Source organism: Salmo salar, chromosome ssa14 (genome assembly GCF_905237065.1).
Source record: "Salmo salar chromosome ssa14, Ssal_v3.1, whole genome shotgun sequence".
Taxonomy (NCBI): Eukaryota; Metazoa; Chordata; class Actinopteri; order Salmoniformes; family Salmonidae; genus Salmo; species Salmo salar.
Window position 1 is genome coordinate 65,742,102 of NC_059455.1, and position 15,813 is coordinate 65,757,914.

At 42.2% G+C, this 15,813-nt stretch overlaps 1 protein-coding gene across 6 annotated transcripts in view; it reads left to right on the forward strand.

Annotated features, from left to right (window-relative positions):
* The window catches only part of LOC106569926 (F-actin-uncapping protein LRRC16A), a 29,665-nt gene extending 17,112 nt beyond the window's left edge, over positions 1-12,553 (forward strand). For 3 of the 6 annotated variants that reach the window (XM_045694693.1, XM_045694695.1, XM_045694694.1), the window contains 24 exons: positions 445-521; positions 696-800; positions 1,167-1,236; positions 1,500-1,581; positions 1,669-1,768; positions 1,895-1,949; positions 2,051-2,223; positions 2,347-2,415; positions 2,577-2,670; positions 2,856-2,954; positions 5,860-5,988; positions 6,261-6,377; positions 6,946-7,121; positions 7,595-7,682; positions 7,969-8,121; positions 8,229-8,319; positions 8,440-8,630; positions 8,767-8,882; positions 9,796-10,198; positions 10,800-10,833; positions 11,114-11,281; positions 11,446-11,553; positions 11,819-11,971; positions 12,298-12,553. In XM_045694693.1, the coding sequence (XP_045550649.1) occupies positions 445-521; positions 696-800; positions 1,167-1,236; positions 1,500-1,581; positions 1,669-1,768; positions 1,895-1,949; positions 2,051-2,223; positions 2,347-2,415; positions 2,577-2,670; positions 2,856-2,954; positions 5,860-5,988; positions 6,261-6,377; positions 6,946-7,121; positions 7,595-7,682; positions 7,969-8,121; positions 8,229-8,319; positions 8,440-8,630; positions 8,767-8,882; positions 9,796-10,198; positions 10,800-10,833; positions 11,114-11,281; positions 11,446-11,553; positions 11,819-11,971; positions 12,298-12,479 (3,033 nt within the window). In that variant the 3' untranslated portion in view covers positions 12,480-12,553. The remainder of the gene's footprint in view (positions 1-444; positions 522-695; positions 801-1,166; positions 1,237-1,499; positions 1,582-1,668; positions 1,769-1,894; positions 1,950-2,050; positions 2,224-2,346; positions 2,416-2,576; positions 2,671-2,855; positions 2,955-5,859; positions 5,989-6,260; positions 6,378-6,945; positions 7,122-7,594; positions 7,683-7,968; positions 8,122-8,228; positions 8,320-8,439; positions 8,631-8,766; positions 8,883-9,795; positions 10,199-10,799; positions 10,834-11,113; positions 11,282-11,445; positions 11,554-11,818; positions 11,972-12,297) is intronic. The other 3 variants (XM_045694697.1, XM_045694696.1, XM_045694698.1) reach the window with 3 other exon arrangements.
* Positions 12,554-15,813: the final 3,260 nt, after the last annotated feature.

Here is a 15,813-nt window from a genome sequence, read left to right on the forward strand (position 1 = left end):
TCAAGAAGCAGTGCGGCTTGGCGGGGTCGTGTTTCGTAAGACTCATGGCATTTGACCTTTGCCTCTCCCGAGTCCGTACGGGAGTTGCAGCAATGGGTCAAGACTGTAACTACCAATTGGATATCACAAAATTGGAGAGAAAAAGTACAACAAAAAATGATAGTATGTAATGACAGTGAACATGTCATATTTGGATATCATGTGAGCACTGTTTATAAGTAGCGTGCCGTCTGCTTTTGATATCACTTATCAATTTAAAAAATATTTATTTTGCTTTTTATATAGTTATATTTATGGATCTTGTTGTTATATTTGTTGCTATGCAAATGGCCAGTCCATTTCGTAAAATACTCTCCGTAGTTCCCTAGACTGTGAGCTTGGATAAAAGCTGTGATATCACTTGACTAGTCCATGTTATTCAGATGCTCAACACCTGTCTTCCAGGTCTGCACTTCACTTCTACGAGGTTCTCTCAGGCACCTCTCAGTGCTCAACATGTCGAAGAGCGTTTTCTCTCACAGGTGAGCCATACAACAGCAAAATCACTTGCTTATGCTAAAATAAGCCTGTCACTCAATAGTTGCCGTTGTCTTCAATGTCCATGTGTCATTTAATGCTCAGTTTGTCAAAGAGAGAACACCTGAGAACTTCAGAACAAATAACCCAAGTGTGCTGGCATTCTTTTTAACCCACAGGAGAAGTAAAGATGTCCCGCATTCCTTCAAGCAGTTCTTTGGCACTGCGCTGGCGCTGAGCAGTGTCAACCTGTCTGGAACCAAGCTCCCCCTGGAGGCACTCAAGTGAGCTTGCAGTCTGCTCCATTTTTGCCATTTGCTCCATTTAACTGTATTACACCAAGAATGAAAATATGATCTAGAAAATTGTAGAATATTCCTGCGGAAAATGTGCATGTCTATAAATGGTTAGTGACGTATCTTTTAGACAGGATGTCATTAGTTATTTAGATTTTTATTTTATGTTATATACATTTATTTTTGCTTCATTTTAAAAAGGAAAAAGTAAGTAGTGTAGTAACATTACTTAAAGTTTCAGTGAACAAGAAAGCAATCTAATCACACCAATTATTTAATTCCTGCAGTCTGCTTTGATGATTTAACTGAATAGAAAATAAACCGTTGGGTTTGAATTCGTTTTTTTCTCCTCAGAGCACTTTTACTAGGTCTTGGCTGCAATCCTAATCTCAGTGAAGTATCACTGGATCTCAGCAGCTCTGAGGTAAGATGCTGAACTACTGCCTTGGCCCTGGCGCAGTTACCTGAATCTCCTGAGGGAGAAATTAAAGGGGACGTCTACTCTGAAATAAAATTCTAAAATAAAATGTTGTCTTGACACCCCTTTATTATTTGGGCTGATGCTCTGAATATTCTGATTTTGAATTACTTAGCTTTATTTACTTGTGTACCCTGAATGACAATCAAATACATCACCAAAATACACTTGCTATCCTTTCTCTTAATGTTTTGTTTGTGTTACTTCAGCTAAGATCTGGAGGCTCTCAGATTCTGGAGGGCTGCATAGCTGAGATTCCCAACATCTCCAGCCTGGACATCTCAGACAACGGTGAGGCCTGAGTAGACACTGTATGTACATTGATTGTGAATGTACCTTGATTGTTTTACTTGATATTGTGTTAAATGCGATGCTCAGGTTTGGATTCAGACCTGACCACTCTCTTGGTGTGGCTGGCCAAAAATCGCTCCATCCGCCACCTCTCACTGGGCAAGAACTTCAATAACATCAAGTCCAAGTACGAGACTTACTTACCTTGGAATTAAAAAATAATAATAAATGTATTAGCTTGTCACTTAATATCCTCCTGTTTGTATCGTCCTCTCTGTCTGGAATGTAACGAAGTGTGCATGTCTTCCCACAGAAATTTGTCTCAAGTCTTGGACAACCTGGTGCACATGATACAGGAGGAGGAATCGGTGAGTCGACTCTTATGGTGATACTTAGCCATAACAGCTTAGCATAAAAATGTGTCTAAACCATTCATTACCATTGTTCAACTAACTTCTTTGTCACTTAGCCCCTGACGTCCCTCTCCCTGGCCGACTCCAAGCTGAAGGGAGATCTGTCCATCGTGCTGAACGCTCTGGGCAGCAACACCAGCCTGATCCGGGTGGACATCAGTGGCAACGGCATGGGAGACATGGGGGCCAAGATGCTGGCCAAGGCCCTACAGATCAACACCAAGCTCCGGTAAGAAGTCAAGACTCAAGAAGAGGTCCACAAGGGTCAACTGTGCCAAGTTCCAATACTGCATAATATGGATTCTACTATATTCTATTGTTCTTTATTGTCATCTCTTATGCGTTTGTATAGGACAGTTATGTGGGACAAAAACAATGTCAGCCTACAAGGCCTCCAGGATGTGGCAGCTGCTTTAGAAAAGTATGTATCTGTGTGTGTGTGTGTGTGTGTGTGTGTGTGTCACAATTTATATTTATCTGTACTCCTCTGCACATCTTCCCATGGATGTTTTGGTTAGGATATGTGAGTAGGCATACACTTAGTTACATATACAGTACTGTTACCCTCTCTCTTTCTTTCAGGAACCACACCATTCGCTTCATGCCTATCCCCATCATCGATGCTGCCCAGGCCCTCAAGGCCAGCCCTGAGAAAACAGAGGACGCCCTACTAAAGGTCAAAGTTCACATTTGTCTGCATGGTGGATATTAACTGATGACAGAATTGATGTCAATTGTCATTGATAAGAAGGCATCGATAGCAGTGTTGAATGCATAAATGGTCACATTTCCATCTACATGAATTAAAAAAATATATATACTATTTTTTTTATTAATCTCTACAAATCAATTCCCCTGCAGATGGAGCAGTATCTCCTAAGGAACCACGAGACTCGAAAATACCTCCAAGAGCAAGCTTACCGGCTCCAGCAAGGCATTGTCACGACAACCACACAACAGGTGACCCCTCTGTTTAAATGTTTGATATGTAACTTTGGTATTATATTTGAATCCCCATCAGCTGTTGCAAAAGCAGCAGCTACTCTTCCTGGGGTCCACACAAAACATAATACAGAGCATCAATAGACAAGAACAGCTCAAGGACAGAACTACATACGTTATTTAAAAAGGCACACAGCCTACATATCAATTCATACACACAAACTATCTAGGTCAAATAGAGGAGAGGCGTTGTGCCGTGAAGTGTTGCTTTATCTGTTTTTTGAAACCATGTTTGCTGTTTATTTGAGCAAGATAAGATGGATGGAAGTTTCATGCAACAAGGGCTCGAAATAATACTGAATGCGTTCTTGAATTTGTTCTGGATTTGGGGACTGTGAAAAGACCCCTGGTGGCATGTCTGGTGGGATAAGTGTGTGTGTCAGAGCTGTGTGTAAGTTGACTATGCAAACAATTTGGGACTTTCAATACATTGGCTGCATCACTTTTTATAAGAAACATTAGTCTCTCCACAACTCTTAGCCAAGAGAGACTGGCATGCATAGTATTTATATCAGCCCTCTGATTACAATGAAGCACAAAACGTGCCGCTCTGTTCTGGACCAGCTGCAGATTAACTAGGTCTTTCCTTGCAGCACTAGACCACACGACTGGACAATAATCAAAATTAGACAAAACTAGAGCCTGCCGAACTTGCTTTTTGGAGTGTGGTGTCAAAAAAGCAGAGCATCTCTTTATTACGGCCAGACCTCTCCCCTTCCATTGAATCTATATGCTTTGACCATGACAGTTTACAATCTAAAGTAACACAAAGTAATTTAGTCTCCTAAACTTGTTCAACAGCCACACCATTCATTACCAGATTCAGCTGAGGTCTAGAACTTAAGGAATGATTTGTACCAAATACAATGCTCTTAGTTTTAGAGATGTTCAGGACCAGTTTATTACTGGCCACCCATTCCAAAACAAACTCTTTGTTAAGGGTTTCAGTCAATTCATTAGCTGTGGTTGCTGATGCGTGTGTGGTTAAGTCATCAGCATACATGGACACACATGCTTTGTTTTAATGCCAGTGGCAGGTCATTGGTAAAAATAGAAAAGAGTAGAAGGCCTAGAGAGCTGCCTAGAGAGCTGCCATGCAGTACACCACACTTTACATGTTTGACATTAGAGAAGCTTCTATTAAAGAAAACCCTTTGAGTTCTATTAGATAGCTTTGAATACACAAAATGGCAGAGGTGAAAAAGCCATAACACGTACGTTTTTCTTAACCTCTATGGGAACCCCTTCCCGTTCTCATCCCGGTAACAGGATTGCGTCACAAGATAGCAAAAATCTAATTTCAATTTCTCAAACAATCAACTATTTTACACCATTTGAAAGATAAACATCTCCTTAATCCAACCACGTTGTCCATTTTCAAAAAGGCTTTATGGCGAAAGCATAAAGTTAGATTATGTTAGGACAGTACATAGACAAAAAATTACACACAGCCATTTTCAATGCAAGGACAGGCGTCACCAAAAGCAGAAAACCAGCTAAAATTATGCACTAACCTTTGGCAATCTTCATCAGATGACACTCCTAGGACATTATGTTAGACAATACATGCATTTTTTGTTCTATCAAGTTCATATTTATATCCAAAAACAGCATTTTACATTGGCGCGTGACGTTCAGAAAATGTATTTCCCCCAAACCTGCCGGTGAATCAGTACTACAATTTACAAAAATACTCGTCATAAACGTTGATAAAATATTAAACTGTTATTCAAAGAATTATAGACTAACATCTCCTGAATGCAACCGCATTGACAGATTTCAAAATAACTTTACTGGGAAAGCACACTTTGCAATAATCTGAGTACTGTGCTCAGAAAAATACACTACGCAATACAGATAGCCGCCATTTTGGAGTCATCTAAATGCATGAATAGCATTAGAAATATTTACTTACCTTTAATAATATTCATCAGAAGGCACTTCCAGGAATCCCAGGTCCACAACAAATGTTGTTTTGTTCGATAAAGTTCATAATTTATGTCCAAATAACTCCATGTTGTTTGCGCGTTCAGTAAGCTACTCAAAATGTAGGACACGCGAGGAAAATGTCACGACGAAAAGTTGAAAAAAAATATCTATTTACGTTCGTTCAAACATGTCAAACGTTGTATAGCATCAATCTTTAGGGCCTTTAGAACGTGAAGATTCAGTAATATTCCAACCAGACTTGAAAAACGTTTTGGAACAGAGCTACCTCTCGCGTGAACGTGTGCCAATGAACTGACATCCTTCCCTGGGTCACCAACTTCCCAACCTTCTCATTCGGTCTCTGTTCATCATAGACGCCTGAAACAACTTTCTAAAGACTGTTGACATCTAGTGGAAGTCTTAGGAAGTGCAAAATGAATCCTTAGTCACTGTGTTCGATTGGCAATGACTTGAAAAACCTACAGGCACCAGATTTTTAATTTCCTGGTTGTATTTTTCTCAGGTTTTTGCCTGCCATATGAGTTCTGTTATACTCAGACACCATTCAAACAGTTTTAGAAACTTCTGTGTTTTCTATCCAAATCTACTAATAATATGCATATTCTAGTTTCTGGGCCAGAGTAGGAACCTGTTTAAATTGGGAACGTTTTTCATCCGGCCGTGAAAATACTGCCCCCTAGCTCAGACAAGTTAACAAAAGGTTATGGTCAATAATATCAAAGGCTGCACTGAAATCTAAGAGTACAGCTCCCACAATCTTATTATTATCATTTTCTTAAATTTGTCTCGGCACTTTTTGGATAAATGTTAGTAGTTCATTGAGTTTCCACTGGAGAAATTTAAAGTTACATAATACATTAAGTGTTGAATGACCATAAACCATTACATTATGACCTCTGACCCCTCCTGCCAGATGATGGACATGATCTGTGTGAAGGTGCAGGACCACCTGAACTCCCTGAGGTATACAGAGACCGACGTCATCCAGGAGGACATGAAGGTGGCCAAGAACCTCATGAAGGACGCCAGGAACTCCAAAAGAGTGAGCTGAGAACCAGACATATTGTTGTTATAGAATCGGTAGAACATACAGTATGAACGCAGAAGTGATAGAGCGTGGATTTCAAACTTTGATCTAAGAGAGACAAAAATGACAGGGTTAACATTAACCTCAAACTCTACATGGGACATCCTGGTTAAATAACATTTAGAAAAAGAGCGCCTCAAACTCAAATGTTTTTATTTTTGCCTCTTCCCCTCTTTTTTTCTCTTTCTCTGTCTGCCCCTCCTTCCATACCCTGCTCATCTATCTAGCTGCTGCCCAATCTGTACCATGTGAGGGGATCTCCTGGTGGCATGGGCGGCCCCATTCAGGACAAGCTAGAGTCCATGGCAGGAGAGATGGCCAGGGTCATGGATGGGCAGCTACAGGTACGCAACAGTCAACACAGTAGTAAATGAAACATTTATTTTATTTTTCGAGACAGATATTTTGGGTGTTGATTTATCTTAGTGAATATCATAGTCCAGTCCTCGAAGTTGGATGTTTTTGTTCTGCACAAGTGCCCACCTGGTCATGTGCTTGATGATTAATTGAGTAGTTGAATCAGGTGTGTGATTGGGCTTGAACAAAACTATGCAACCTGAGACACTGCCCATATCCTTGCAGCAACTGTGAATCCTGATGAAGGATTTTGAGACTGATTCCCTAACCTGTCAATGTTTTTAATTTGCTGTTTTATGATTTTGTTATACTCTTGTTAATTCTATGTTTTTTTTACTAGATTACTTGTAGTTTTTCATGTTGTCTTTCTGTAATTGTGTAATGACTTGGTGCTGCCTATCTTGGCCAGGACTCTTTTGAAAAAGAGATTTCATATCTCAATTAGCCCTTCCTGGTAATTTCTTAAAAAAAATTTTTTAATGGAATATCAAGATAACATAACAAGCTAGCGCAATTAACTTGCTGCTTTTCTCTCTCTCTCTCTCCCACTCCCAGACGTTGTTGCAGTCTATGGTTGACACCGCTGAGGGCCTCTGTCCCCATGTGATGAAGCGGAGCAACCTGCACCAGGAGCTGATGAAGGGTGGTGCAGGCAGGATGACCGTCCCACATAGCTTCATCACCACCACACTACTGGAACAGTCAGGAGTCGACATCATCAACAAGATCAGGTGATCACCACAGGGCCTGGTCAAGATCGCTAGCAGATGTTCTTATACAGAGTGACTAACAACAAGATTCATGCTGGGGTCTGGTCCAATGGAAGTCCTGCTGAACCCAGACTACGCATTGCCTCCTTTGTGCCCATCACAAGTGACCTTCACCAGATAATCACTGGGGGGCTGGATTGGAGGAGCCCTTTTGAAACCTAATCAGTAAATAATTTTAAGTGTAGATGGTATCAGTTAATGTGAATTCAAACTGAATCAGTTCCTTGTGATCTGATCTGTGTATGACATCATAGACCTAGTGAAATAATTATGCTTATGTCACATAGCCTTAGCTGATAACCTTGCAATGTACGTAAACGTCACTCTCAGAAAACTACTGTAACATAGTCTGTAAATATATGCAGCCCAGTCTTGATACAGTGCAGGTAGTAGAGAGGTAGTATCTGGCTCATGTTCTCCTCTCTGTCACATAGTGAAGTGAAGCTCAGTATGGCGTCCTTCCTCTCAGACCGTATCGTGGATGAGATCTTGGAATCTCTGTCTCGTTCCCAAAACACTCTGGTTAGTACTGTATACTAAAATAGATTATTTCTCTTCTGCGCACACACACACACACACACACACACACACACACACACACACATGCACGCACGCGCACACACACACATGCACGCACGCACGCGCACACACACACATGCACGCATGCACACTTACACACAGAGAGACACAATAATACATTTTTGCTTAAATTACTTGTAATCCTGATTAGGGCAGTTCTGCACCACATCAAAGCATACTGGTGAAGAAACACTGACCGTGTATGCCTTTTCCTCCCTTCCCACCCCAGGCAGAACACCTGAACAGGAAACCTCAACCTCTTCTCCACCAAGATCCCAACAAGATGGAGGTGCTGGAGGAGACGGTCCTCCAGCCTGAGGCCCAGACCCAGGAGCAGAGTCCTCACCATGCTGAGAGGCTGGAGGAGATGGACACCTGTGTGGTAACTAAGACGAGTCCCTGTGAAGTTTTGTGATCCCTATCTGCTGTACTGAAGCATGACTCACTGGCTGACTGTTTTTTTTTCTCGACTGTGTTTGTGACCTGCGGATGACACCCAAGTCCAAGAGGAAGAGCATTCTCTGCAGGATGCTGCGGCCTGTATCTGTGGCCTTTGGTGAGTTTATGTTCTACACCCCAGGTACAGTAGATCTGGTCAAATACATTTACATTACAGTACAGTAGTAATGTAATATTTCCGCAACTTGGATTGAGAGAGGTTTGGTTTTGCCTCGTCTATTGATGGTTGGTTGTTCATCAGAAATGGAGTTTGACTTGGACAAGGCCCTGGAAGAAGTGCCTATATATGAGGAGGATCCGCCCCCTCCTCCCCCATTGGACAAGAAGCCGACGTACTTTGGTGAGCTGCCCACTATGGAGGTCCAAAAGCTAGAGCACCACACCAAGCTCCGCCCCAAACCGAAAAAGAGGACCAAACCTAGCCGAGCACCAGTAAGAGGCTTCCACCTGCCCCCTCTCTCACATTCTCCCTCTCTTTCTCCCTCTTCCACTCTTTTGGGCCTGTTTCTATGTCCACCTACTATTCTGTATTGGGTGATGTAGGCCTAAATATTTTGGGGGTTTTCAGCGGGAACCAATCTGCACCTCTCCACCACCAGAAGTGGAGCAGAATGACCTCCTGGGGAAAGTGGATGAGGGTGTTGATGAGTTCTTCTACAAGAAAATCACCAAACTTAGTTTTAAGTGAGTTTTAATTCCTATTATGCTGAACTCTTCCCAAAAAGTAAATGACATTACTTGACATTTTAGCATAAATTATTCTAGTTTCCATAAGATTTAACTAACTCCATGTTTGTGTTAAAGCATGCAGCAGTAAGCTATCAATGGCTAGATTGTTTGCAGGCTAACTAGCTACGGGTAAATGCCAAAATAAAGGAAACACCAAAGTGTCTTAAGGCATTGGGCCAGAACAGCTTCAGTGAACATTGGCATAGATTCTACAAGTGTCTGGAACTCTATTGGAGTTGTTGATGGTGGCGCAAAACCCTCTCAGGCACCGCTCCACAATCTTGCATCATTTTTTGAAATTTTATTTAACCTTTATTTAACTATGCAAGTCAGTTAAGAACAAATTCTTATTTACAAAGACGGCCTACCGGGGACAGTGGGTTAAATGCCTTATTCGGGGGCAGAATGACAGATTTTTCCTTTTGTCAGCTCTGGGATTCAATCCAGCAACCTTTGGGTAACTGGCCCGACGCTATAACCACTAGGATACCTGCTGTCCCCATAAGTGTTCAATTGGGTTGAGATCTGGTGACTGAGACACACACACCCTTTAAATACCCTATGCTCATTTGAGGCCCCTCTTTCAAAGTCGCTGAGATCTCTAGCTATGGTAGCCAAAATAATGGGCAACTAGGCATTTTTATACATGACCCTAAGCATGATGGGATAATAATTGCTTAATTAACTCAGGAGCCACACCTGTATGGATGCACCTGCTTTCAATATACTTTGTTTTCCTCATTTACTCAAGTGTTTGCTTTATTTTGGCAGTTTACCTGCACCTGTTTAATTTCCGTATTTAGAAGTTGTTAATTATAGAAGTTGTGAGTGTGTACTGTTCAGCAAAAGCATTCTCTAACATTTCCAGACGACCCACCCTGAGGGGCTCCTCCAACATCCAGGAGGGGTCGGAGAAGAAACGGGAATCCCGGAAAAGCGGCTTCCTTAACCTCATCAAGTCTCGCACCTCGAAGTCCGAGAAGAGCCATGGAGCAGCTGCCATCCCCACCCCGGCTTCAGCGACCGTCAGCACTGTGACAGAGGAACCCCTGTCCCCCAAGGCTCCGTTGTGGGTCCACTCTGAAATCTCCCCTGGCCACTCACAAAAGCCGCCAACCCCTGAACCCACTGAGGAACAGCACTCCGAGAGTGACAGTAAGGGTAGTCCTCATGGTGGCCGGCACTTTGGGGTCCCCGTAATGGGCCCCATAATGGGAATGGACCTCCTGGCGGAGATGAGAAAAATGCATGAGAAAATAGTCGCTCATAAGGTGGGTAAACTGACCAGATTTAGCTCCTTTTGACTCTGTTAAGTGTATGAGCCAGTAGCACCCCTTAGCACAGCGTTTCCCAAACTCGATGCACGTTTTGGTTTTTGGCTTAACACTACACAGCTGTTTCAAATGAGCAAAGGTTGTTCATTAGTTGATTATTTGAATCAGATGTGTAGTGCGAGGGCAACGTGAACCCCTTGGAGTCCCGAGAATCGAGTTTTGGAAACCCTGCCTTAGCCTCATTGAACTACTGAATAATGATCTTCTTGCAGGGAAACACACAACCTGTTCTGAAAAAGTCCAAGATAGTAAGGAATAAGCAGGGAGATAGTAATACGTTTGTTGTTTTTAAAGTTACACTATTTCCTGTCTTCAACTGGAGATCTACCAGTCATTTGGAAAGCTACAGATTGTCATGAGTGGATAACTGTGAAGGTGCCGCCCTATAGTGGCTTTATATGGAACATCCATGTCTCAGCTTGGTTCAGACTGTTGAATACAGAACCATGCAGTGGAAAACACAATTGTGCCTCTGAAATCAGGTTTAGGACTAAAGACATTGGCCATACTGAAAGACATTTGTTTGTTCTTTTTACAGTCTGACTCTTCAGACAAGGCAGATGATAAACAAGGTGAGTTGGCCTCTATATCCCAATCAGATAATTAGATTTTTTGAATGACATTTAGCGATATCTTTGTACAGAAGGATGGCTCAACTTAATTATGCTGCAACGTCTGTCTTGCCGTTCAGCTTGCCAGCTGCCATGTGGTACAATAAAAGTGAACAAAATGTTTAATTAAAATAGAGCGCTAGGTAACATTTTGTTTAGACAGTCCCTTGTAGAAGCTCTACGAACCATCCACACTGTTGCTGTGTCCAATATGGGTATTCTTTGTTATATGTCTCTGTAGGAAAGCTAAAGGGTCCAACATCGTTGATAGACTTGTCGTCGATAGCGCCCAGGTCTAAACCCACCAGTGTTACACCCAGACCCCCAGCACCCCAGAGCATCAAGCCCCACATGGGACCACACACTTTGGGACCCCTGAGCCCTCGCGCCAGCAGCAGCCACTGCCCAGGTAGGCACATGACTAAGTATACTTTATTGATAGTGATACTCAGATGGCAAATAAGGGCGCCAGAAGCAAAAATAGATGAAGATTAGTTAGTTTTATTGTGATTTTATCTTAATTTGTCCTATTGTCTGTAACCATTCTTTATTTTGTCTATTTTTCACCCTCAGATGACTCCTGTCTAGGAAACGTATCCCCAAAAGGACCACTGCCCGCCCCTCGCCTGAAGAGAGCGCCCTCAGACTATGAGAGGGAGGAGGAGAGTAGCCACATTAATGGTCGGTTTATCTATTACCCGTGTGCCCTCCATCCAGAAGAATTGATTTAGGAACAGCTCACCACAGTCCAAAGTGTTGATATTGAGAGTAAATCGAATAAACAAAGCTGTTTTGCTTCATGTAAAGACAAAGGGATTTATTTCAATTCACTGAGAACATTGTATGATTTAGAAATAGTCACTATGTGAGTTTGATAGAATTGAATAGACACCTGGTATGATTGAAGCATAAAATCAACTTTCACCCTCATCACTCTCTCCATCAGTTGAACTCACAGGAGACTCCAGCACATTTGACTTGGACCAAGAGATGGACAGGTCTGCTATTGGTGGGAAACAGTGGTCCTCCCTGAAGCGCTCCACTTCTGTGGTACAGGAAGTAGAAGGTCGAGAACGCACCAAGTCCCTCCCTGCATCTGGTTAGACCTATTACCTTCAGCTCTATTTTTTTTTACTTAAGACATGTACAGTGTTGTAGTGTTGGGTGTATCAACTAATAGTAGTAAAGTAAGTTTTGGCAGGTCCAAAAGTGGCCGTACCTTTTGAATAACAGGCAGTGTTACTGGCTGTTCGAGGGTAATAGTAGTTGTAGGGGTTTCTCCAGTAGCTATTTGTGTTGGTTTATTAGTACTCACACAGCTGTGACTTTGTTTGTAGTCTCTACCAGTAGTTATGGTTGTAGGCCACCAGTTGTAGCTTCCTCATTGTTTAGTACCATATCAGCTCACACACCACTCTCTTGCAGTGAGACCTTCATCCATGGTGGACCTTGTCCACTGCCAAAGCCCTGGGGTGTTTGAAAAAGACAACACCGAAGAGGACTTCCCTCCTACCCCTGACATGGACCAAAGACAGGATCTCAGGCCTGACAACATGGAGGAGGACACCATGACGACATCCCAGTGTAGAAAGAAAAGCTACATCTAGATTCTCTACTTTCTCCAAAGTGTTCCATGTAGTGTCCAAGTGTGGAGAATTGTAATGCAGCCAAAGAGCAAAGAACAAAAAAAAGCTTATGGACAAAACCATGCCAATACCTTACTCTGAATTCTCTTACTCTAAACAAAGACCGTTGATTGGCTTATTCAATCAACCAATAAGCACTGCTGTGTTCCTATGTCTAATTTGCATGTTATGTATTTATGTATTAACACACTGAAAGAGACATGGATGTGTTGAAAAGTACACTACATGACCAAAAGTATGTGGATACCTGCTCAATGAAACATCTCATTCCAAAATCATGGGCATTAATATGGAGTTGGTCCTCCCTTTGCTGCTATAACAGCCTCCACTCTTCTGGGAAGGCTTTCCACTAGATGTTGGAACATTGCTGTGGGGACTTGATTCCATTCAGCCACAAAAGCATTAGTGTGGTCAGGCACTGATGTGGGGCGATTAGGCCTGGCTCGCAGTCAGCGTTCCAATTCATCCCAAAGGTGTTCGATAGTCAAGTTCTTCCACACCGATCTCGACAAACCATTTCTGTTTGGACCTCGCTTTGTGCACGGGGGCATTGTCATGCTGAAACAGGAAAGGGCCTTGCCACAAGGTTGAAAGCACACAATAATTTAGAATGTCATTGTATGCTGTAGCATTAAGAATTCCCTCCACTGGAACTAAGGGTCCTAGCCTGAACCATGAAAGACAGCCCCAGACCATTATTCCTACTCCTCAAAACTTTACAGGTGGTACTATGCATTGGGGCAGGAAGTGTTCTCCAGGCATCTGCCAATCCCAGATGTATCCATTGGACTGACAGATAGTGAAGCGTGATTCATCACTCCAGAGAATGCGTTTCCACTGCTCCGGAGTCCAATGGCGGCAAGCTTTACATCACTCCAGCCGACACTTGCCATTGCTCATGGTGATCTTAGGCTTGTGTGCGGCAGCTCGGCCATGGAAACCCATTTCATGATGCTCCCGACGAACAGTTATTGTGCTGATGTTGCTTCCAGAAGCAGTTTGGAACTCGGTATTGAGTGTTGCGACCGAGGACAGACTATATTTTTACACGCTTAGGCAGTCCTGTTCTGTGAGCTTGTGTGGCCTACCACTTTGTGGCTGAGCCGTTGTTTCACCTAGACGTTTCCACTTCACAATAACAGCACTTACAGTTGACCGGAGCCGCTCCAGCAGGACAGAAATTTGACTAACTGACTTGTTGGAAAGGTGGAATCCTATGACCGAAGAGTCCTATGATGGTGCCACGTTGAAAGTCACATCTCTCCAGTAAGGCCATTCTACTGCCAATGTTCGCTATGGAGATTGCATGGCGGTGTGCTCGATTTTATACACCTGTCCACAACGGTGTGGCTGAAATAGCCTAAATCCACTAATTTGAAGGGAACTCCACATGTATGTATGTATGTATGTATGTATGTATGTATGTATGTATGTATGTATGTATGTACAGTACCAGTCAAACGTTTGGACACACCTACTTATTCCAGGGTTTTTCTTTATTTTTACTATTTTCTATATTGTAGAATAATAGTGAAGACATCCAAACTATGAAATGACACATGGAATCGTGTAGTAACCAAAAAAGTGTTAAACACAAAGTAGCCACCCTTTGCCGTGATGACAGCTTTGCACACTCTTGGCATTCTCTTAACCAGCTTCACCTGGAATGCTTTTCCAACAGTCTTGAAGGAGTTCCCACATATGATGAGCACTTGTTGGCTGCTTTTCCTTCACTCTGCGGTCCAACTCATCCCAAATCATCTCAATTGGGTTGAGGTTGGCTGATTTCTTTGGGAGGCCAGGTCATCTGATGCAACACTCCATCACTCTCGTTCTTGGTCAAATAGCTCTTACACAGCCTGGAGGTGTGTTGGGTCATTGCCCTGTTGGAAAACAAGTGATAGTCCCACAGCGCAAACCAGATGGGATGGTGTATCTCTGCAGAAGGCTGTGGTAGCCATGCTGGTTAAGTGTGCCTTGAATTCTAAATAAATCAGTGTCACCAGCAAAGCACCATCACACCACCTCTATGCTTCATGTTGGGAACCACACATGTGGAGATCATCCATTCACCTACTCTGCGTCTCACAAAGACACAGAAGTTGGAACCAAAAATCTATTTTTTTGGACTCATCAGACCAAAGGACAGATTTCCATTGGTCTAATGTTCATGTTTCTTGGCTCAAGCAAGTCTCTTCTTCATATTGGTGTCCTTTAGTAGGGGTTTCTTTGCAGCAATTCGACCATGAAGGCCTGATTCACGCAGTCTCCTCTAAACAGTTAATGTTGAGATGTGTCTTGCTTGAACTCTGAATAATTTAGTTGGGCTGCAATTTCTGAGGCTGGTAACTCTAATGAACTTATCCTCTGCAGCAGAGGTAACTCTGGGTCTTCCTTTCCTGTGGCGGTCCTCATGAGAGCCAGTTTTATCATAGCGCTTGATGGTTTTTGCGACTGCAACTTGAAGAAACTTTAAAAGTTCTGACCTTCTTGTCTTAAAGTAATGATGGGCTGTCGTTTCTCTTTGCTTATTTGAACTGTTCTTGACATAATATGAACTTAGCCCTATTTGGTAAAAGACCATCTTCTGTATACCTGACACAACTGATCGGCACAAATGCATTAAGAAGGAAATTCCACAAATGACCTTTTAACAAGGCACACCTGTTTATTGAAATGCATTCCAGGTGACTACCTCGTGAATCTGGTTGAGAGAATGCCAAGTGTGTGCAAAGCTGTCAAGGCAAAAGGTGGTTACTTTGAAGAATCTCAAATATAAAATATATTTTGATTTGTTAAACACTTTTTTTTGGTTACATGATTCCATATGTGTTATTTCATAGTTTTGATGTCTTCATTATTACAATGTAGAAAATAGTAAAAATAAAGAACCCTTGAATGAGTAGGTGTGTCAAATTTTGACTGGTAGTGTGTGTGTCGGATTTACATTGTACCATGGGCACATTTGATCTAGTAAACCTTTATTAATGACAGGCATAATATAACATTGATTTATCATGATTTATAGGAAATACATTTATTGTGGGGCTTGGTGATGGTTTACAGTTTTATTGGTTAAATTGATTTGTGCTAAATACATAAAAATTAAAAAACAATGCTTTGTAACAAAAACCTTTAATGTAGTTGTCAATACTCCTGCATTTGAATATTTGTACCAATAAATCATGTGTACTGGTATACTGCCACGTAGACATGCATTAACTTGCATCGTATTGCCTAATATAACTAACCATTTAATTGTATTCATTTTACCATGCTTTCCTTGCGGACGTTG